Genomic DNA, 24,227 nt, shown 5'->3' on the forward strand with positions numbered 1-24,227 from the left:
GCATTTAGGCCTATATTATTTTATACATTTTTTTGTTATTTGAATGAGTTAATTCTATTAATTCTCATCTTTTGATTATTCATATCTTAATTTAAAAAAATATTTTATAAATAGATTTGGCTCTTCTGATATGCGAGCCGGCTCCCAACATTCACCTACAAGAGCTACAAGAGCTCTTAGAGCCGACTCGTTTCGCGAACGACCCATCACTAGTTTGTGAATGTGAGAGCAGTGTGAGAAGTCAATGCACTGTAAATGATTGCCCTTCACACAATTGTTTTCTATACAAAACAAGGATTTTAGCCCTGTATTTCAACGCTTCTTTTTATCCTGCCCAGCCCAGATGATCAAAGGACTAGGCTATTCCATCCTAAACAATAATACTTGAATGGCAATGTAAAACCATACAAACATAGACAACTGTGTCCACCCAAATCCTGTTCGGAGATCAACAACCATGACTGAACAGGACTGTTAACAGTGTCACCTGTTCTAAGGAGCTCTGTTGCCAGCTGCCATTCTCGTCACAGGGCCCGAGTTGGAGCAGCTATTCGCCGTGTTATTAGTCTCTGTTGTAAAAACAAGGTAAACCTGTGTTCTTGGTCATGGCAGACTAAGTAGACTTCTCATAGCGGATGAGGAATTGACATTCTAGAATATGTTTATTTGCACATTGTGTATTGTGAAAAGTATATGCACACATGTATCATTTCTACTTTTATTTTTTTAAACATAAAAATACTGTCTATCCTGAACTTTATGGTTACCTGATACCTTTGTAAACAAGCAACTCATTGTGTATTTATTATTCCGTTTATTATTTCTCTATTTTCTTTCTCTCTGCATTGTTGGGAAGGGCTGTAGTAGGCATTTTCCTGGTAGTCGTCACCTGTTGTTTAAGAAGCATGTGACAACATTTGGTGCTGGCTAGTAGAAATAAACCAGGTAGATAGGGACATCTAGTGCTTATAATTTGAAGTACATCTCCTGAGAAATTGCTCAGTTTACTATGAATCTTTCAGACAGTCACTGTGGTATTTCTCTGTCTCTATGCTGTAGAGAACATGTGTGTTTGGACTGTGTGCCAATATTCAAATATCAAACTTGGGGATTAATTCATAGATGAGAAACACCCAAAATAGGATTCAAAATACTACCTCAGCCATTTGATTTCCTAGATGCAATGGTAGGCTATACTGTAATAGAGATAGAATTAAATGTATGTGCTTTTTTGTCTATGCTTCACAATAGATATACAAGTCTTTGTTTTTACTCATGACTCAAACCAAACTATCATCGTCAAACAAATGGTCACAGAGGCTGGTTGTGGTGAGTCAGACCATTCTGCTGTAAATGAGTGGTCTTTACTGGCTAACTGTTCTTTGTCTAACAAGATAATACCCGTGGAACTACCAAGCCCTAAGGAGACGAAGTGGGAGACTGTCTGGTCTTCACCCGAGTCGGGTGCGAGTCACACACTGGTGGTGCAACAGGTTGGGAGGGAAGAGTTCATACAGTATGGAATTCAGATTACCTTGAAGAGAAAAATATACATTTGTATATTTAATCATTGCTTCTAGCTTAAATAACTACATTTGTTATTACACAACTCAACCCAGTTAGTAGGCTAATATGTAAAGTAGTATGCTGCCTTTTCATTTGTATGTGCTTCAACAACAACAAAAAACAGCTCCTGCCTGTCTCTGCAAGCCGTAACATGTATTGAATGACAGGTGAACTATAGCATCATCACTATGGGCGGCCGTCTGGGTATCTATGGGCGAATAGCGGTGCTTTGGATGTTGTTTAAAAAAAAATGTTTGATGGATAACATTTTCCCCAATACGCACAAGAGAACACTGTGACCACTCACTCCGTTAGGCTACAATTCTTTGTGTTCGGGTCGCAGTGGTTTTACTCAGACAATGTGGTGAGGAGAGAAACTTTAGTTGCGGTCTGTCAACTCCACTCCACGGTTCTCAATTCCGGGGCACACATCTTCATTTGTGATACCACTTTTGCCAGACAATTCAGTTCCTGTTGTTGACATTCGGGTCGGGCTACCGTCGGTGCGGACAAGGTAGGGAGCTATAGCCTAACTACCCCTCATATTCTACAAAATTACATTAACACAAACACAGTTGTAGAACGTTATACTCTGTGGCCGGGGTAGGCCTACGTCGGGTTTGCTCAACTCATAAAGACCCAACTTTACGCACCAGCCGAGACTGTTTACAAGGCAAATTAATTTCCCACCTCAGTCAATAGTTCTTTTAATGACACTGTTCTAATTTGCCGGAAATTATCAGGCGCCGCAGTGTTCTTATCTCGTATGGCTGAAGCCAGAAGAGAAGAGGAGGCGGAGGAGTTGAGGGATATACGGAACCGAAATCAAGCAACAGGTATGTCCACTTGTCAACAATCTATCGTGAAGGTCAACCTCGTGTGATTTTGATACAGCGTCTCCTGAAGTAGGCTACATGTGTTTGACACTTTGGGGCAATATAATTTCAGAACGTGGACTTTTACCTTTTAACCCATGAACATGACAACTTGGAACAGTGTTCCATCATGAAACATATGGTTAAGTGTGTAGGAAATTATACAATTTAGCTGAAAATAGAATTCATATAACATTGTTGTTGTGAAGCAAATGTTATGCAATTCTAAAAAGTGTTCAATTCCATTGAGCTGAGATCTTTTTTGTTGCAGTTTTGAAGCTAAATTCCAGAAATTCTATGCATTTTGCCATGGCTAATGCTGTGTTCCTCTGCTCAAACATTATAACAAAATCAATGGGCATGTGCCCTGAATGCCCAGTTTTTTAAAATATTATATTCTCCCTGACTATCTAGCTTTTATTTGATTGTTAGTTCTAAAATATATTTTCTGCCTGCTTTCTATCTGGTTTCGATCTTTTAAGTTGACACTGAGAAAAACAGTTTATCTGAAAATTACTACTTCAGATATTAGAATCCAATCAACAAGATCAGCCAGCATGCTAACTGTTCTTGTAGACTTCCAGTTATTGCACTAACACTAATTAGCATTGGCTCGTAAAAACTACCTTTAACTTCCTTCATACTTGGTGCAGAGACATACAATGGTATCAACGATTGTATTCTGTTGCAGCAAGCGATTTTCCTAAAATAATAATTGTTCACATAAAAAAAAATCAAGAAGTATCTATATATTTTTAAAATAATAATAATAGTATGCAAACCCGAGTTTGAAAACCCTTGCTCTCTCACTTCTCTCATGCCTTCTAGCAACAAATCAGTTTCTAGTGCTATATAGAAACAAACCCTAGTTCTGTTCTGCACCATTACAGTATCTAGCTGCTATGGTTGACACAATGCCCTCACTACGTCATTCAGTGAAAGTATACTTGTATACAGTAGCTGGTAGCAACTACCTGTGTGTATCAGATACAGCGGTCAGTAAACAGTGCTACAACCACACAGAAATGGTCTGGAAAACCCTGAAACTCAGCCAGACAGACAGGCCAGACAGGAAGGATGACACAACAAATTGTACATGTCCCGACACTTAAAATATTACTCATCTCATGCCAGACAAGCTGTGTCATTTGGTGCTAACTGTGTTGCTGGAAATGCATCTGGAAAACCACTGGCACTTGGCAGACAGGTTGATCCTGTTCATTTTGGCTCTGTATATTTTTGCTTTTGTCATTTTATTTCATGGTGAAATCACTTCTAAAATGTATTCATATTCATATCTCTTATGCCACACAATCTTCATGTAGATCAAGATAAAGGGTTGTAAATGAATACATGTCTATAGGCTTTATCCTGGACTTCCTGATGGGCCGCCCCCAGGTTGTAAGAGTTGGCAACAACATGTCTGCCAAGGCTGATCCTTAACACTGGGGCCCCTCAGGGGTGTATACTTAGTCCCCTCCTGTATTCCCTGTTCACCCACGGCTGCGTGGCCAAACACGACTCCAACACCATCATTAAGTTTGCTTATCGACACAACATTGGTAGGCCTGATCACCGACAATGATGAGGCGGCCTATAGGGAGGAGGTCAAAGAACTGGCAGTGTGGTGCCAGGACAACAACCTCTCCGTCAATGGGCGCAAGAGAAAGGAGCTGATCGTGAACTACAGGAAAAGGTGGGCCGTATAGGCCCCCATTAACATCGATGGGGCTGTAGTGGAGAGGGTCGAGAGGTTCAAGTTTCTTGGTGTCCACATCACCAACGACCTATCATGGTCCAAACACACCAAGACAGTCGTGAAGAGGGCACGACAAAAGTTTTTCTCCCTCAAGAGACTGAAAAGATTTGGCATGGGTCCACAGATCCTCAAGGTCCTACAGCTGCACCATCGGGAGCATCCTGACCGGTTGCATCACCGCCTGGTATGGTAACTGCTCGGCATCTGACCGTAAGGCGCTACAGAGGGTAGTGCGTACGGCCCAGTACATCACTGGAGCCAAGCTTCCTGCCATCCAGGACCTACATAATAGGCGGTGTCAGAGGAATGCCCATAAAATTGTCAGAGACTCCAGTCACCCAAGTTTTAGACTGTTTTCTCTGCTACCACACGGAGCGCCAAGTCTAGGACCAAAAGGCTCCTGCTACTACTCACTGTTTGTTTGTTACCTATGCATGGTCACTTCGCCCCCACCTACATGTACAGATTACCTCAACTAGCCTGTACCCCTGCACACTGACTTGGTACCGGTGCCCCCTGTATATAGCCTCATTATTCTTATTGTGTTAGTCTACTTGGTAAATATTTTCTTCTTCTTGAACTGCACTGTTGGTTAAGGGCTTGTAAGTTTTTTTATTGTTATTTTTTATTTATTTTACCTCTATTTAACTAGGCAAGTCAGTTAAGAACAAATTCTTATTTTTAATGACGGCCTAGGAACAGTGGGTTAACTGCCTGTTCAGGGGCAGAACGACAGATTTGTACCTTGTCAGCTCGGGGGTTTGAACTTGCAACCTTCCGGTTACTGGTCCAATGCTCTAACCACCAGGCTACCATGCCGTCCCGGGTATTTGGCGCACGTGGCAAATAAAGTTTGATTTGATTTTAGTCATCGCGTTTGGTTTACTATTTTACATTTCAATGGCTGTTGGTATATTGAACTTTCCCTCACCTTTGAATTCTGGTTCTAAACATGGTTCTATGCCGAGCAATTTCCAATCTAACAATGTGTTTGGACTCATAGAATGGTTAGACCTTCCTAGTGTAGTTAGGGGAGAATTAAGCAGCAACACCTGTTGAGCAAACACCTGACTTCCCAGTAAAGACACACCCCACCCCACCCAACACAAGCCTCCATGCCCAATGTGTTAGTTCAGGCCTGGGTTAACTGTGTCTGTCTGTATGGGGAGATCAGGCTGATCCTATGGGCAGGTGGGTTGACTGTGTAGAGAGTGATGGAACAGGCGAACAGGAACTGTTGTCTTGTAACTTGATAATGGTGCCAACTGCCAACTCTACTGCATATGTGTGTAGGCTAGCTAGGCTATATCATATGAAGTCACAAGCTGAGAATAGCCAATTAAGGCTTCAGTGTACAGTATATGCTTGTCACTTTTTAAGAGTAATATACATTATCTCATATGACTCATATGCCATGCACCGTATGGTGCCATATGTTATCATTGATGATTACGTTGTGCATACAGTTCTTCATTGGCATTTTCAATTGGCCAAAGTTTAATCTCCTTGCGTTGAGCAAGATCTCCGTTAGACTGTCATCTCCCCCTATCATCCATGGCTGACTCCTCTTTGACATCACCTAATCATGTCTTGACTCGAGTCATGTTAAGAATCAGCTCCTGACACCGTGTTATTCATAGGTGACATGATCATGTCTGTCTCCTCATGTCTGTTTTTCATGCAAGGATAGAGCGCTCCACATTCACAATGTTATGCTTTTATAGTCGTCGTAGACATATCTGTTCCACTTTGACTGTTTATTATATCAAGCAGTGTGTGTGTGTGTGTGTATAACTTAGACCCCCTCATCTCTGTCTCTCTCACCCTCTGGTGGCTGTAGGAGTATGGAGAAGGAGAAATTCATATTTTGTCTTCCTTTGAAGAATTGTGTCTCCCTTAGCTGAGGCTTATCACTTAATACAAATCCAACCATCATTAGTATTTTGCAATTAAACTGACTATTTCCAAAAAGGCATATTAGATTTTAATTGACTCGTCCCGTTGTAAAATACTAGCTTCCCCACTCGACGCCGACAAATTCATAACTTATCAATTTGACTCCACATGGAGGCAGCCTAATGGCAGCTGTGAAATAACTATTTTCTTTTGTGTGATGAAAAGGCTCTCAAATATTAATGTGGAGCCTGTTTCCCTTGTAGCAAATGAGATGTACATATTAATGTACTGTAGAGCCTCAAGAGAGAAAATAGATGTGCAGTGCACAAAAGCTGGTATTTCAATATCACCCAGAACGCTTCACTCTTCCTGTCAGATAGTTTATCATTGATTAAAGATAATAATGATAAATTGATGTTCAATAATTGACACTATATATTTCTACTGGCTAGTCCAACTGACCTGTATTCATAGTGCTTCAGATGGGGGGGGGGGGGGGGGTGTGAAAGTGTATACACCCACTACTGTATATCACTCTGCATGAGAGCGTCTGCTAAATTAATATAATTTAAGCAAATGTATTTCTGCCAAATAGTTTATCATTGATTAACATAAAAAAAAGATGTTCAATAATTGACACACAATATTGACTTGGTTCCTTATTTCTACTGGCTAGTCCAACTGACCTGTCTGGTCCACGGGTTTGACTTCCTACAGAACATCTCTCAAAACGGACCCACAATGGCTCTGGATTGGACACAGTTAATGTGCAGCTGTTGCGTTCACCCATCAACCCGTCTGCCACTTACCCAGCCATTAACCCCCAGCCCACCCTAAATCATTTGAAACACTCCCCTTTGAGAAAGTATAGGGAAGACTTTGATTCTACCCTATGGGGACATCCGTGTCTGTTCTGCCTGTGTAGGAAGTAGGATCCAAGGACATGAAAACCCCTGGAAGTCTTATGGGGTTCTGGGAAGAAGCAGAGATTCCTGCGCTGTATAAATAAACCCAGAATATAAGAGATCACGTTCCTGAACATGCCATGTTACTGGGGTTGGGATATAGAGGAAGATGTTTCTTTATGGACTGACTAGGGATGGGAACTAGCTCCTTGTCTCCACACTGCTGTGCTTTCATAGCCTAGACCCAGCCTCCATGGGATGTAACCTTACTTCTGACCTCTCTGGTTGGTTTGAAGTCTTGGGCCTAGCTTGCATATTAAGAGAGGCTTTTTTTCTACACTCCCTCTTACCACTTGTTCTTTACAGAGGGCTGCCCCAGTTCTGAGTGATATTAGCATGTGTCATAGTGAGTTGTTTTGTTGTGTTTCTGTATGGGTTCCCTTCAGTGGTTATTATTGCAGCTTGTCTTTTAGCAAGCAAATCAGCTTTAAAACCATATCTCTGTTTCTTTTCTCTTTAGTGAGTTAGTTGTTTTGCATCCTCTCTTGTTTTGTTGCTTCTGTTTTGGTGTTAAAAATGATATTTATTTCATATTCAATAGGCTGTTAATCTTATATTTTTATTCATTTATTGTGTCTTTGTCCATAACCTGTCATGGGATATTTACTATTAAAAGCCGTCTGAAGGAGGAGTCCATGACCTGGCGAATGTCTCTCTCCCACCACTCTGAGAAAGAGGGTTGAGCCTCTTCACTAAGCCAGCAATAATAAGTATCTAATGAAAGTACTTCTATGGATGGAGTGCTTTTCTGCCTGGTTTCCACAGCTATATCTTATCTAAAATAAAAAGTGAAAGTGTGTTTCATAATTGTCGCACTTCTAGAAAAGAGGATATGTTATGGCTCAGTTGGTAGAGAATGGCGCCCGCAACACCAGGGTTGTGGGTTCGACTCCCACGGGCGGACGAGTACGAAAAAGTATGTACTCACTACTGTAAGTCGCTTTAGATAAGAACGTCTGCTAAATTACTAAAATGAAGTGGCACTGTGTCCGGATGTACTATCTATGATGGATTGGATTAGAGTAACAGTTGACTCCACCTTCTAATCCAGCAAAACATAGTCCCACAGTATGCCAAGGTTTTTAATATGTAGCCTACTTCCTAACACTAATGTAGACCGATGACCAAATAATAGAGCTATGCATGTTCCCAGAGCAGGGAGTGGTGCTACAATACAAGGATCTGGCCAACAGAGATGTAGCGTCAGAATGGGTGTGCCCACCATTAACACCCTGCCAATAGGGAAGATGGACAGAAAGACACACAGTATTGTGCTCTCTCTGACACAGGAAGACATGTTGATTTGATTCTGTTAGATAAACACAGGTGTTGGGCTGGAACAAACCCAGAACAACCCCTATAATAACATAAATATGCACTCAATGACCAAGTTCAGTTGGTAACAAGCAACGCCAGAAGAAATCCTGGCATATTTGTATTTTGTGTGAACTGTGCCTTTTAAAGATCAGAGCAGAGGGTCATTTTGTTTGTAGTGTTCCATCAAACCTTTTCAGTAGAGCAGGAGAGTGACAGTAGAGTGGTACTTCCTGAATGGCCACATTCCATTTGATCACATTGGCCAAGTCAACACACCAGCCAGTAGGGAGAGAGAGACCCCTCCCCTTTCTCTGTTGTCGTTCGTGGTCATGGAGTTTGTTTCTTTACACAGCAACACACAGCATGGAAAAGTAGGGAAAGACTTGAAGGAAATAATACACACCATTTTGGGGGACATTTGTGAAATGTGTTTAAAACGTTAACAGGTAGGAGCATCTCTTGTTGCTATGTTTCGCTGTGAGATTATGTTGTCAGTACAATTCACAGTAGGTTATAGACAATACTTTCAGCAGGGATTGCACTGTATTCCATGTTGAATATTGAAGATCCACTAGATATTGAATCCTATTCATTGTTCCATTGCACTTGCCTTTGACCAGTGTATATATGGCATTGTATCTACCGGTATGTAAATGTCAAACGATTTCCTCGTGGAAAACCTCTCTCCATTCTGTCTTTGTTTACCTGCCTCAGTTACATTTGACAATCTCTCACAAACCAAAGTGCAAATAAATATGTGAAAATGTCTCTGAGGATTTGATTCACTAACAAACTGTTACTTCCTTTAACCTTTTTTTTTGTTTGTTTCATAGTGAGGTAAAATGTTACATTTCCATTTGAGTCATTTAGCAGACACCCCTTTCCAGAGCGACTTACAGTTTGTGTGTTCATCTTCAGATAGCTAGGTGGGACAGCCACATAGCACAGGCATAGAAAGTACATTTTTCCTCAAAGTAGCTTTCAGTAGAGTCTGTAACTTAAGTTTGAGGCAGTAGCATATAGCAGATGGCAAGTGTGGTGTTAGACATTGTAACAGTATTATACTGGTTGTAAGAGAATGAGGCGATGGCGTCAGGTCCTTAGCAGGATGCTAACAAAAAGGAGCATCAAAATATTAAGATGGCCTAATGCATGATTTTTAACACAAAGGGATTCTAATATCCTCATATGACCTACTTGTCTGATTTTTTTAAAAGTTCCTATGGCGCCAAGGCCTCATACACTCATATACTGTAGTATAGTCAAATGAATGTAAATGTTTGCTTAGCTGCTGTGCTCTGTGGACCACTAGCCAGTCCACCTCCTCAGAGAGCTCCAGTCGTGGCACTCATCATCATCTATTGTTTGAGTCTGAAAACCTGGTCACTGGTTGAAAGTGAAGGAAATAAATAATACAGGTAACTCATGTGTATTGTATGACTTTGAACCTGTGATCACTGATGGAGCCGACAGACATGGCAGCTCTACTTCCAGCTCCTAAGCAATTTTGCAGTATTTTGTTTTTTTGTTATTGTTGTGTGTTGTTAGGTATTACTGTGCTGTTGGAGCTAGGAACACAAGCATTTCACTACACCCATAATAACATCTGTTAAATATGTGTATGTGACCAATCAAATTTGATTTGCTTTGAATTGATCCCACTTCAGAGACAAAAAGGGTTGGCTACAGTATAGTGGTACTGTGATTATTAGGCCTCAATCATACACGCTTTGGTGAATTACAAGATGAATATCTAGCCATTGATCAGAATCTCAAATACATACAGCTAACATATCTTAAATCTGATGACATAAAATTGGAATGATATCTGTTCAGTATCTTTTGTGAAGATTTCATATATGGAAATAAGACATGACACATTTATGACAAGTTATGACACCTGTACAGCATGTCCTGGGTGAATGCTCACTCCATCTGAAATGTGGTTTGTCTAGAAGGCTTTTGTCAACATTTTTCATAGCAGGTTTAGGAGAACCTGCGCAGCAGGTTAGGACATTAACATAGTAATGTTAGGGGAACTAGGTTAAGGTTGAGAAAGGGTTAGGGTTAGCTAAAATGCTAAATAATTCCACTTTTTAACGTCAATTTGACAAAAAGCTGTATCCCATCTAGACTTGACCCTGAAATGTCAGGCATCCAGAATAAGCCATTGAATGTGTGAATGAGGGAGAGCCATTCTTTCCATACATATTGCTCATGGTCCCCTATTTACATATGATTTTCTTTGAGATTGTAGCTATATAGATCATGGTTCAGAGATAATGTCTGGCTTGATGAAATAAAGACGAGAGCATTAACAAAACAATTATTTGTGTTTAGAAATGTTTTTTTTTAAATGCTTTTGCTATTTGCATGTCATTCTTTGTAACTGGTTGATCAAGAACAGCCTAGAATGTCGAGCCGGCTGAATGTAGTTGTTCAAGTGTTTGAACGGCAAGAAGGTATGCAAAGCCCATAGTTATTTTGTTCACTTGTCCTGTGTCGTTGTACCTGCAGCTTGCTTTGTTTGTGTACAAAATGAGGGTATTTTCTTAGTTAGAAATGGATCTTTCAAATGTGACCGTTAAAATGAAAACGCCGGTTACTTTTCTTTTCAGATCGAACAGAGAGAAATAAGTCTGAGGCTCTTCATTCCAGGTAAGTTATCCATATCATTGAATTACATATTGGGCCTTTTCGATGTGTATGTCTTGCTCAATACAGATAATGAAACGTGTTAATACTGTGATAATGTTGCACGGTCCAGTATAAACACTGGGTTGTTCCAGCTCTACCTAGCCACCTCTGTTGCTCCACGGCTCTGTCAGGACTGCAGTGGCCAGAACACTGTCTCTTTAACAGGCAGCTCTGCTGAGGGAGAGTTGTGAATGGTGCAGGGTAGGAAACAATGCGCTGATCCATCCTCTTTGACAGACGGTCGGACACTGTGTCCACTGTGTCCGAAGGTCAGAGCTTTTTGAATGGGGGACCAAGCCACACGGACTCAGTTGTTGATGCCCCCAGAGCCAAGTTGGTTACCGTCCAGGGTTAGGGTCAATTCCATTTCAGTTCAGTAAACTGACAAGTTGGTTACCGTCCAGGGTTAGGGTCAATTCCATTTCAGTTCAGTAAACTGACTCCAACCCTGTAACCTTTCTTTCGAAACATGGTATACCCTACCTAGATAACTCTTTAAAAACTCAGCTCTTTTCAATGTCTTCCAATCCAGGGTATTGACACAGGAGGCTGGTGGGAGGAGCAATAGGAGGAAGGGCTCATTGTAACTGCTGGAATGGAATAAATAGAACGGAGTGAAACGGTTTCCAGATGTTTGATACGTCAATTTATTCCATTCCAGCCATTACAATGAGTCCGTCCTTCTATAGCTCCTCCCACCAACCTCCTCTGTTGTACAGCAAACGTCAACGTGTTCCAATACAAACCTTTTTTTTGTTGATCAATTATTGGACGTTTAACCTCTTGTTCTATTTGTTTATGGTCTTAGCTAATAGTCCTAATTATCCACGTAGTGCAGGGGGGGGGGGGGGGGATGTTGCTGTCTTCCTCTCCAGATGGTTTACATCACATCTCCAGTTTAGTTAATGAGCAGGATGTGTTGAAGGTGCTGGGCCTATGGGGGTCTGGTCTGGATCCTGTTCATTAAGCACCATATGCCATTGTCCAATAAGACATCTTCGTTTTCTGTCGCAAATTTAAATAAAAAAACATATTCCATTGTGTGCCCTAATGAACACGACCCCGTTCCGCTGAGACTATGTAGTTGGCCCTTCTGGGAACATATTCTGGCACAGCCTGGGAGGGGGTGCGGTGTCAGCTCCAACACACCACTAGTCAGGAAGTCAGATCAGACCTGGGAATACAGATCAACAGGGGTGGTTATATTGCAGAAGTGCACTTTTGGACACCACACTGGGCTTGGTAGATGTCTGTGGTGGCCGGAGGAGGAGGGGTTAGACTGGGGGTATTTCTGAGTCATTGTTACAGTACCAGATGGGCGATGCCGAAGGATATTCAGTGGATTGGATCTGCGTCCTGCTGCGTTTTTAAGGGTTTTCTGGAGAGGGATTGTGGAAAGTTGCAAGCGGGGTTGAACTCTTCAAAGGGCGTGCTTTTTAATGATTGTCCTCTTTCTTGTGCCTGCGTCTCTGGTACTTGTCCCATTCTCACTCTGATTACTGCCGTATAACAGGCGCATGTACCGGAGGCAGGCTCTTCTTTTGGTTGCAGTATGCAGCAGTAGCTGTGTCTGCAGTGCAGAGAGGACCACTGCAGCTAAAGAGGTTCAACCCTGTTGTTATCATCCTTTGGTGTTACTCTGCACTTATTCAGGTCTTTTAAGAGGTAAAAGGGTATATATTATCTCTTTTAATTTATCATATATGAAGCCTAGGAAACCTATGGATGACAATTAAATGTTTTCAAATGTCAGGATTATTTGCTGAGTGGCAGGTTGGCTTGTGGATAATTAGCACTGTCTGTCCAGTGTCGTAGTCCGGTGGAGTTTGACTTTTGCCAGCATTATACTTTGCTTTCTCAGGTTGTATAAATGTAAGAAATCTTATTGTCCAGTCAAACTCTCCTCTCCTCAATGGTAACTCTTCTCTCTTCCAGCCAAGGACCTCTGTCCTCAATAAGAGCTGCCATCAAGCGAAGTGAGTTTCTCATTGTGGAGTTTGTCCATTATTTGGTATATTCTCATACTTTTATAATGTACCTAGCGTGATTAAAGTCTGGCTATAGCAGAGGAGGCTGGTGGGAGGAACTATAGGAGGATGGGCTCATTATAATGGCTAGAATGGAATGAATGGAACTGAATCAAATGTAGTTTCCATACATTGATGTGTTTGACTCTGCTCCATATATTCCATTCCAATGAGCCCATCCTCCTAGAGCTCCTCCCACCAGCCTCCTCTGGTATATAGCTATTGTACAGGATTGAATCCCCCAAGTATTTTTTTTTGTCTTGTTCAATTCATTACATATCAGATTGAAAGAGATTAATTTCCTGTCATTTTCTCCCACAGCGAGAACCAGCACCCAAAGTGAACAGACCAGAGACAGAAGGTAAAGTAAACAGAGGAGTTTCATAATCCATGGTCTGTCTGTAGCTCTCTGATTGAATACAGTTAGACTCTCATTATTCCAAAAATCAAACCCCAAATGCTTCAAGGTAAAGTGCACTGTGGCAAAGAACTTGTGCTCTACAGTGCAATGCACATTTTTCATTTGAAACATACTGATATTAATGTTGACTTACAGTCTTCGACTCAACTGGTGAATAACCATTAAAGAAAGTAATATGGTCTATAAAATGGCATATTAACAAAAACACATATGGTGCTCAAAAACTATATAATGATTTATGACAAACGATGGCTACATAAGGCTTTCTGTCAACATAAGACAAGTGTCAACAGTCTGTTGCATGTCACATTTGGTTGAGGCAGTCTACTGTATTGTGCGTAATGGACTTGTTTGTCTTTCAGACGTCCAGAGATCACCATCCTGTCAGCCGAGCCGTTCGCTGCCAACGGCTGGTTACCAGGGGCTTCTGGGGGATTTACGGCAGCCCCGCCTCCCTCACAACCCATCTGGGGAGGGAGCATCCAATCAGATACCCAGGTGCTGTTTATTTAACTAACATCAGCCTCTAATAATAGGGGAGACGGCAGGGTGTGTGTTCTTGGCCTGTTCACAGTTTGGGTGTGTTCTGCATGGATTTTAACTTTTACCAATTTAACCTTAGCATGTTCCTGTGTCTTTCACAGTTTTCAGTGTAATGTTTGAGATGATGAACTACTTTCAAAGCAAACATTATTTGGCAGTGAAACGAGCACGGCAGGTTCTGCATGTTGTGCTACTAAAGGACGTCAATGTAGGACGGTAGCAAGCTTGCATGTAGAATACAAGTTGTAATAATCACACCGCTACACATTTGCTTGGTCAACGTGTGTGTGTGTGTGTGTGTGTGTGTGTGTGTGTGTGTGTGTGTGTGTGTGTGTGTGTGTGTGTGTGTGTGTGTGTGTGTGTGTGTGTGTGTGTGTGTGTGTGTGTGTGTGTGTGTGTGTGTGTGTGAACCTTCTCTCTCGTGTCTTAGCCACCGCCATCCTATGACCAGGTGATCAAGGAGAAGACCCAGGAGACCATTGTCACGCCGACCGCCGCCCCCCGGAGATCCACGACCATCGCCACGCAGACCGACCCTGTGGAGGACGACACCACCGCTGGCCCAGAAGGCACTGCATCCTCACAGCCAATCGAGAAGAGACAGTCTACAGGTGAGGCTTGTGAGAATGAGAGTGATGATTACAGATGGGTTAGCTGACAACGTCACGAAAACTCTATAGTTGGCAAATATCATATCTTTGTATTACCATGACTAAAACAATGTAACGTCACTTTTTAGTCAAAGTTTTCATTTGTTTTTTTTATACATCTAAGTGGTGTGAGTATAGGCTAAATGTATTGTTTATAATCTCTTCCTTCTCAGTGAAAATAAAGCCAAAAAAGCCTCCAAGGCCATACTTACCCAAGCCTTTACAAAGTGACTCTACCACAGCAACAGCTGTATCTGATTCTGGTCTTCTCCAAGTAGACACGACTAACACGAAGAACCAAACTGACCCCAAGTCAGCCGCAGCCCAACCCAGCCCTAGAGATTCCAGCTGTGCAATCCCAAACACCCAGTCTCTTTCTCCATCTGTCTCCGTACAATTGGATGGGCCAATAAAACCTTCCGAACCCAGCACTATCACTACGTTCTTAGAACCTACAGTCCCAGTAGCCACTGAACGTCCCATCCCGCTTCCTCGTTCCAAATCCTGCAAACAGACAATCACAGAGGAGGTCAAAGTTCAGACTCTGGTCAGGCTCATTGACAGTGGTTCCAGCTCTGTATATGACACAGCAGTCGAGGCTCCTCCCTCGGGGAAGTACCTACAGGAACTATTAGATGTGTTTTGTCCCGTGGACCAATGCGACCAGAACACTAGTGACGCTAGCGACAATCAGACGCCAACTGACGGGAGCGACCAAAGCAAGGAAAGTGACGAGGACGGTGACGAGGACGGTGACATGGCCGCCCTTCACAGCCAACGTAACATCCGGGCCCGGATCCAGGCCTTTGAGAGCCAGGAGGGCGATGGGGAACCAGAGTTCAAACAACCAGAGCGTCTACCCAGAAACACGCACCTCAAACCCCCTGTGATTTCAGCCAAACCAGCCCCAGCACTTGCCCCCAAGCCCTCAATCAAGAAGCCCAGTAATGGCAATAACTACCAGGGGGCAATCTCCATTTTCTCCACTCCCTTTATTCCTTCCATCCCAACCCCAAAACCCAGTATAGTCCCAGAACCAAAAGAACCAGAACCAGAGGCTCCACCCCCCGCCAAGACAGCCATCCTTTCCCGATCACGGCTCTCCATAGCGGCCAGAGCCAAGAACCTCTTCCCCCAAGAGGAGGATGAACCCAGGTTGGTACCTCCTATCTCTCCAGAGAAGCCTCGCAAGGAGCCGCTGGGCCTCAACCTCAACAACCACAACTCAGCCTCCATCACCACCACAGAGGCAGTGAATGAATACATGGACAACCCCACGAGTAAGTACAGCAGCATGCATTTCACCACTGACTTAAGTGGTCAACTTAGTAGTATAAGTGTTCTAAGTATAGTTAAAACACATATAAGCTCATTTATAACCTCTTTATCGACACTACTTTTTTTTAAACGTCACTAACCTGCAGTTCTTTAAATATATTTTTTTATTTAACCAGGTAGGCCAGTTGAGAACAAGTTCTCATTTACAACTGCAACCTGGCCAAGATAAAGCGAAGCAGTGCGACAAAAACAACAACACAGAGTTATACATGGGATAAACAAATGTACAGTCAATAACACAATAGAAAAATCTATGTACAGTGTGTGCAAATGTAGTAAGATTAGGAAGGTAAGGCAATAAATAGGCCATAGTGGCAAAATAACTACAATTTAGCATTAACACGGGAGTGATAGATGTGCAGATGGTGATGTGCAAGTGGAGATACTGGGGTGCAAAGAGCAAAAATAAATAACAATATGGGGATGAGGTAGTTGGGTGGGCTATTTACAGATGGGCTGTGTACAGGTGCAGTGATCGGTAAGCTGCTCTGACAGCTGATGCTTAAAGTTAGTGAGGGAGATATAAGTCTCCAGCTTCAGTGAATTTTGCAATTCGTTCCAGTCATTGGCAGCGGAGAAATGGAAGGAAAGACGGCCAAAGTAGGAGTTGGTTTTGGGGATGACCAGTGAAATATACCTGCTGGAGCACGTGCTACGGGTGGGTGTTGCTATGGTGACCAGTGAGCTGAGATAAGGCAGGGCTTTACCGAGCAGAGACTTATAGATGACCTGGAGCCAGTGGGTTTGGCGACAAATATGAAGCGAGGGCCAGCCAACGAGAGCATACAGGTCACAGTGGTGGGTAGTATATGAGGCTTTGGTAACAAAACGGATGGCACTGTGATTGACGACATCAAATTTGCTGAGTGTAGTGTTGGAAGCTATTTTGTAAATGACATCGCCGAAGTCCAGGTTCGGTAGGATAGTCAGTTTTAGGAGGGTATGTTTAGCAGCATGAGTGAAGAAGGCTTTGTTTCCGAAATAGGAAGTCGATTCTAGATATAATTTTGGGTTGGAGATGAAAGGAGAGTTCAGTCTAACCAGACACCTAGGTATTTGTAGTTGTCCACATATTCTAAGTCAGAATCGTCCAGAGTAGTGAAGCTACTCAGCGATCGGTTGAAAAGCATGCATTTAGTTTTACTAGCATTTAAGAGCAGCTGGAGGCCACGGAAGGAGTGTTGTATGGCATTGAAGCTCGTCTGGAGGTTTGTTAACACAGTGTCCAAAGTAGGGCCAGAAGTATACAGAATGGTGTCGTCTGCGTATTGGTGGATCAGAGAATCACCAGCAGCAAGAGCGACATCATTGATATGTACAGAGAAAAGAGTCGGCCCGAGAATTGAACCCTGTGGCACCCCCATAGAGACTGCCAGAGGTCCGGACAACAGGCCCTCCGATTTGACACACTGAACTCAATCTGAGAAGTAGTTGGTGAACCAGGCGAGGCAGTCATTTGAGACACCAAGGCTGTTGAGTCTGCTGATAAGAATGCGGAGTCGAAAGCCTTGGTCAGGTCGATGAAGACTGCTGCACAGTACTGTCTTTTATCGATGGCAGTTATGATATCGTTTAGGACATTGAGTGTGGCTGAGGTGTACCCATGACCAGCTCGGAAACCAGATTGCGTAGTGGAGAAGGTACGGTGGGATTCGAAATGGTCGGTAATCTGTTTGCTAACTTGGCTTTTGAACATTTTCAAGGATGGATATAGGTCTATAGCAGTTTGGGTCTAGAGTGTCTCCCCCTTTGAAGACGGGGATGACCGCGGAAGCTTTCCAATCTTTAGGGATCTCAGACGATACGAAAGAGAGGTTGAACAGGCTAGTAAATAGGGGTTGCAACAATTGCGGCGGATCATTTTAGAAAGAGAGGGTCCAGATTGGCATTAAAGATTTTAAACAATGCTTAGAACTTGTCATATAGTCCTAATGCAGGACCTATATGTTGACAAAAATTGCGGAGTCAACACTGGCCGTCTCTGTCTCTCTCCAGACTATATCCCAGTGAACCCTGTGTGTAGTGATGTGGGCGGCGGCAGCTCCTTCAGCAGACAGACTGTAACCAGAAGACCCACCACCATTAGAGTGCCCAGTAAAGGAAACCGTGAGTCTAGTCCTCCTGCTCTACTCTGAGTCGTGAGTTATGTGGCTCATTATCCACATATGTATGACCTTATATAAAGGCCCTCTGATCTCCATCTCCACCCAAGATAAAAAGATTTTGACATAACCCAATGATGGATTAGATGATGTTGATTTCTTTTGCTGGCGAGCCATTTTTCAAACAAACTGTAGGTGTGGATGTTTGAATGTGCGTGTCTGTGCTTTGGTGTCTTAGTGAGTGTGTACAGTCGACTCCTGATAAGTGAGTCAGTTAATCCGAATTTCAATACTTTATTTACATTGACACGTAGTTTGAGTATGTGCATGTTCCATCTCAGAGCGTTCATTCATGGCAACACCAAGCCATTGAATGAGTGCAAAAATACAAATGTCCCAAACCTTTGCATGGATTAAGAGTTGACTGTATGGTTTGTACAGTTTACAGTACAGTGTGTCGTCTAAAACGTTGACTGTTTTCTCTCTCAGTGTTCGATGGGACTTTGGACAACCCTCCTCTCCCTGCACAGAAGCCTGTAGGGTCACTGCCATCCTCCGTGACCCGTAAACAAAGCATCTCAACCCGCTTCCCCTTCCAGGTAAGTGCTACCACCTTCCTTCCCCATATACTTCTCCAACAGAAGCACTATTGATCTACAGTAGGCTATCTAGCTTCTCTTCTACTACTAGAAAACAGGAAATACAAGAGATTACTGACATAGTTCTTCCCCCACACCACCGTGATACTGCATTCTCTCTGGTGAAGCCAGAGCCAGTCAATAGATCCCGGCCCAGCTTGGCTATGACATAACTGGGCTTTTGTGCAGCAAGAAGGCTTAGCTAAATGGACATAAAAAGGCAAGTCAAAGTGCTACTTTGTATTTTTCTTCAGCGTCACTCACGATTATCTAGTGTCAGTTCATTCATGTTGGCTTGAAAATCAGCCCTGTCAGAAGCAGTGCTAAACTAGCCTGACAAACCAGGCTTTTACCTGGCCACCGCCAACATTCACCTCCACCTGTGATTCTCAACCGCAGACCACACAAAGGGGCCAGTGTAGTGTGAACAATGACTGACTAGTACTATACATCTTGCTGTTAGCAGTGGCTAAGGAAGGGCACATTTGAGCAGTCATTGGTTGCTAGTTACTGAGCGCTGCAAAGGTAGTAGGCGTAGGAAGTCTGTTTTGTTCAGGGGAGGTCATTCAATCCCATGTGGTGTTAAATGTGATCTGGGAGAGATTAGAGAAGTACCCTGGTTGTCATCCATTCACATCTGTTTCTAGACTGCCACGTTGCTTCCTTGAACATAATAGTAACAACCTTTTTTCTGTTGATTTGAACTGTAGGAGTCCTTTGATTCTGAGCCCATACCGGGCCTCCCTCCTCGGTCAGTAACATCACATCCTGGGTCATTTTAGGGGATAAAGAGGGGTAAAGATCCATTGATAACATATTAGATACAGTCCTAGACACATGGCTTTAATTAACTTCATACTGCTGTTGATCTCTTCCAGGCCTGGTGGAGCTAAGGTCCTCCCTCCTCGCCCACCTCCAGCAAAAGTAGGCCCAGGAAGGCCACCCCCGCCCCGGATAAATGGTCCACGTCAATCCCTCTCCACCCGTAGAGCACCAGCTTCATTAGCAGCTCCATCACCCAAGCAGCCCCAGGCTCAGAAGCCCAAGAAGGGACCTGTGCTTCCCCCCAGGCCCAACCCTGGCCATCGTCTCTACAACCAATACACGGTGAGAGCTTAGAGTTCCCACCCCGCTCTGCTGCAGCTTCCGAGGCAGCCTGCTCTGTTGCTGCCCCCGAGGCAGCCTGCTCTGTTGCTGCCCCCAAGGCAGACCCATGGTGGATTTCAGTTGTACTGTAGTTGTGGCAAGTGTCACATAGTAAGCCTGTGTATGTTTTCTGAATGTTTTCTTTGTCATGTGTGTTTGTCTAGCTTGGACTTCCCCACGGGATAGCAGAGTTTGACTACAGTGGGAGAGACACAGGGGAACTCTCATTCCAGGTAAATCACTGTCTGCATGTGTTGGAGGTTTTGCTCCTAGCAACAACAAGAACATGATATGAGAAAAGGTTAATGACTACTGTATTTAAACCTGATTTGATCACTAGTTTTATTGATTTACTTTACTGTTTTGTAATATTTTTTTCTTTAAGGAAAAGACAATTTAGTAGAATATCAAATGCTTCTTGATTTTCTCCAACAGAAAAATGAGTTGCTGCTGCTGATCGAGCAGCTCGACCACAAGACCTTTGAATGTCAAGTGGGAGACATCCGGGGCCGAGTCCAGAAGTCTCACATGAAAGTCATCACTCCTCTCTGCAGTGCCCCAACTAAACCAGCTCTGTCACAAGTAATGTCTTCAACCATTTACAATGAGCTGTCAATCAAAACATGTCTGCCCTCTTACTTTCCAGGCAACTTGGCTACCCCTTATTCTGTTTGGCTACCCCTTATTCTGTTTGGCTACCCCTTATTCTGTTTGGCTACCCCCTATTTTGTTTGATTAGCCTATCTAGCAACAATTGGTTTTATTTATTTGTAGCCACATAAGAACTTTCATTGTGAACTTGGAGTATTTTTTTAGTTTAATCTCTAAATCCCTCTTTTGTACGTATTTCTGTAAATTCAACATATACCTGGATGTGTTTTCTCTTCTTACAGGGTGTCAGCACAGTTGGGTCTCGTAGAGACAGCAGTGGTCTGCAGGTGCAGGTCCTCCATGACTTCACCCCAGGTACAGAACAGTACCTACTCTGGCACACTGGCCACCACAACACAACCTAACAGGTCTCCTATGTCCTATACTAACAAACACATTGGCTATTGGACTGTACACCGTACAAAATTCGAAGTTATTTATTAGATTTTAATCATGTCAAATAAATTCCAATATGGCTGGCATACTTTTACAGCTGTTTTGAGTTCCCCCAAACATGTTCATGCCAAGTAAAGTAACTTTTAGAATCTAGACGAGGCTCACAAAAAAAGTGGTTACAGATTTGAATCACCTCAAATAATTTGCAATATGTCTGGCATGTTTTTATTTCTTAGTTCTGTGTTTCCCTCAGTAATTGATATCCACAAAGTAGAGTTCATGTTAGAGTTTGGGTTGTCAGTTGGTGTCAGCAGTGGGATTTGATTGACATGTGTTGTATCCTATCCAGAGGGTCCAGGGGAGCTGGGTCTGAGGGAGGGGGATGTGGTGACCAATGTGGAGCAGGTGGACAGTGAGTGGTACCGCGGCTCCTGTAGAGGCTCCTCTGGCTTCTTCCCTGTCAACTACGTCAAAGTTATGGTAAGACTTCAGTCAATGTTTCAGCTATAGAGATAGGGCTGGTTTCCTAGACTCAGATTAAGCCTGCTCCTGGACAAAAAACTGTTCTATAAATAGTCTCTATTCAAAGTATTTTGTGTGAGAAACCAGCCCATAAAGTGCTCTATAGGATGTATACAAATGAGTCCAGCTATTTAATGTGTTTTGATTATGATTTTTTCTCTATTTAGTCAAATGCACCAACACCGACCAACGCAAAGAAGGCAAGACCCCCCCCTGCAACAGTCAGTGGACCAAGGTGTGTGGCGCGGTTCGACTTCGAGGGTGAGCAGAGTAACGAGCTAACCTTTTCTGAGGGAGACGTGATTCAGCTAAAGGAGTACATGGAAGAGGAGTGGGCGAGGGGACAGATAGGGGCCCACACTGGAATCTTCCCCATCAACTTTGTGGATATCATAGAAGATCTTCCTCCTCCGCCACAACCACAGCAATCATTCCCCACCAAGATGGCACTACCTGGTAGGACTTTTAATTCAAGGCCCACTTCTTAACTTGAAATTGAATATATTAAATGACATATCACAGACTGGTCCTTTAAATCATTGAGGAACCTCTGCTTGAGATGTGTGTCCCTATCTTGACATTGTAAACATAATCTGAGAATTGGAAACATTGGAATTTTCCCACAGAAGTTCATGTCTTTCCGGCATACTGTATCTGAGGTCATAGTGTAAGGTCAAAGGTGGCCAGGCCACAAACACAGTGAAATCTTTATTCTTGGCACGGGGGATTTTAGCTGTATCGTCACGTATCCTGTACCCCTATTGCGGTTTGTCCACCAGTACAAAAGGTTTCTCTAGAACTAGTCTACAGTGAACAGCCTCCATCTCTCTCGTAATGTGTAGGCTGATACTTCCCTCTGCGGAATGTATGGAATCTGTGCAACATGTTTATGTTTAAATCAGGAGCTCTGTGTAAGCCCCTGTACGAAGACCTTATTATTAATACGCTACAGCTCACTCTGTGTGCTGCATGTACTTCTCACTGGCTCTAGCAGTGTACTAGTGTACACCCACACACTCATTCCCCATTCAGTTTTATGTTCAGCAACTATCAACACAATATGCATTCTATCTGAATATCGCTACTGCATTTCTCAGGCATGGTTTCTTCAACCAAGACCCAAGAGGCTGCCAAACCCATACAGGTATGGTTCATCTGGTACTGTTACCAGTCTACATAACAACATAACACAAACAAACCTCACGATATAGGTGTATGTGTGTCAGTGTCTGGTGTTTGGCCTTAGCTGTAGTCTGGGGTAGCCTAATGACATCTGTGTGTATATCCAATGATTAATGATTAGAGCTTGTGTATGAGTGTCCACTAACATATCCCTGTCTATAGTCTGGTTCGTCAGGAGTGGAGTGGGCCGTGGCTCTGTATGACTTTGTAGGCCAGGCAGAAGAGGAACTGTCCTTCCAACAGGGAGACCGTATCCTGGTCACACAGCATGTAGACGCCGAGTGGTGCTCTGGAAGGCTTAACGGTAGAGAAGGATTCTTCCCCACAGCCTTCGTAGAGACCAGCTCAGGTAATAGGGCATTCTTATGGTGCCATCTTGTGGTAGGAGGTGAATTTATGTGCTTGATATATAAATCTAGGAGTTTTTTATTTTTATACTTAAAATATTAATACTTTTGGTCTAATTCAAATAACTTTGCCGGGGTGATGATTGACACATGACAAAAAACAACTATTGATACATTCAACGTAAAATCTAGTTTGAATAGGTCTATATACCAGAGGCTGGTGGGAGGAGCTATAGGAGGATGGGCTCATTGTAAAGACTGGAATGGAATAAATGGAACGGAGTCAAACATATGGTTTCTGTATGTTTGATACCGTTCCATTAATTCCATTTGTCTTTAAAATGAGCCCATCCTCCTATAGCTGCCCCCACCAGCCGCCTCTGATACATACAGATATTCCTGGCCTACTCATAGGGCAGCATAGTAGGACATTTGACTATGAATAAACTCTCATTATAAGAACATTTAAGGTACTGATGATTCCCTTTGTCTCTGTCCAGGCAACTCTCCTGTGTTGGACAGACAGCAGAGTGTGACTAATGGAGAAGGAAGCAGAGGGGAAGCCCTGTTCGACTTCAGAGCTGAATGTGATGAGGAGCTCTCACTGAAGGTATTTCTGTCAACATTCAATAGTTAATTACCACAAAAGAGTTAACATTCTGTTTGTAGTAGGCCTACAGTTTAACCTTCCTTTCTCTTGCTATAGGTGGGGGATATCATCACCAACTTGGAGTCCATTGACGATGAGTGGTTCCTGGGAGAGTTGAGGGGGAAGCGAGCGTTGGTGCCTAAAAATTATATGCAAGTGCTGGCATGAGTAATCTACCCTTAACAAAGACACTGGGGCACTACTTTGTGTCTGTGGTTTCATCATGAATAATGTCTTTTGAACTATGGAAATATGAGAACCTGAAAATTCCAAAGTGCCTTTTTGCCCCACTGGACTGCTGTAGTTCTCTACTTTGAAGCGTGAAACTAGATTGTCCGGTCAATCACCAAGACAAAGTTATTGGGTGTCTTTTTGAATGCAAGATTTTATAGTATTTATAAATGTGAAAGGATCACTTTATTTGGGTAGTCCATCTGTATGCGGTCATACTATCTGCTGATAAGCAACTGCTTGCGAAGGTTACGGCTAGTTGAAATGTTACTGATAGTCTGTAGAGCATCAGATGGACTAAGTGTTACC

General features: G+C 43.0%; 1 protein-coding gene across 2 annotated transcripts; it reads left to right on the forward strand.

The window, feature by feature from the left end:
* Positions 1-1,813: 1,813 nt before the first annotated feature.
* On the forward strand, positions 1,814-24,171 carry LOC124001226 (SH3 domain-containing protein 19-like). Of its 2 annotated transcripts, XM_046307855.1 has the most exons (21): positions 1,814-2,080; positions 2,310-2,402; positions 10,997-11,036; positions 13,011-13,051; positions 13,424-13,463; positions 13,886-14,021; positions 14,497-14,677; positions 14,890-15,996; positions 18,050-18,160; positions 18,646-18,755; positions 19,505-19,545; positions 19,673-19,901; positions 20,105-20,173; positions 20,376-20,522; positions 20,834-20,906; positions 21,337-21,467; positions 21,677-21,965; positions 22,607-22,653; positions 22,854-23,040; positions 23,539-23,648; positions 23,745-24,171. In XM_046307855.1, exons 2-21 carry the CDS (start codon positions 2,333-2,335, stop codon positions 23,853-23,855), a joined length of 3,270 nt encoding a protein of 1,089 aa, XP_046163811.1. In that variant the 5' UTR covers positions 1,814-2,080; positions 2,310-2,332; the 3' UTR covers positions 23,856-24,171. The 2 variants fall into 2 exon arrangements, with proteins under 2 accessions (XP_046163811.1, XP_046163812.1); XM_046307856.1 differs by having other exon boundaries at positions 1,814-2,402.
* The last annotated feature ends 56 nt before the right edge of the window (positions 24,172-24,227 follow it).

The sequence above is a fragment of the Oncorhynchus gorbuscha genome, linkage group LG17, assembly GCF_021184085.1.
Source record: "Oncorhynchus gorbuscha isolate QuinsamMale2020 ecotype Even-year linkage group LG17, OgorEven_v1.0, whole genome shotgun sequence".
NCBI classification, from domain to species: Eukaryota; Metazoa; Chordata; class Actinopteri; order Salmoniformes; family Salmonidae; genus Oncorhynchus; species Oncorhynchus gorbuscha.

Coding starts and splice junctions, on each gene's coding strand:
- LOC124001226 (XM_046307856.1), top strand. CDS start 2,333: ATGGCTGAAGCCAGAAGAGAAGAGGAGGCGGAGGAGTTGAGGGATATA. Junction 19,902..20,104: donor GTCTCTACAACCAATACACG/GTGAGAGCTTAG, acceptor GTGTTTGTCTAG/CTTGGACTTCCCCACGGGAT. Junction 23,649..23,744: donor ATGAGGAGCTCTCACTGAAG/GTATTTCTGTCA, acceptor CTCTTGCTATAG/GTGGGGGATATCATCACCAA.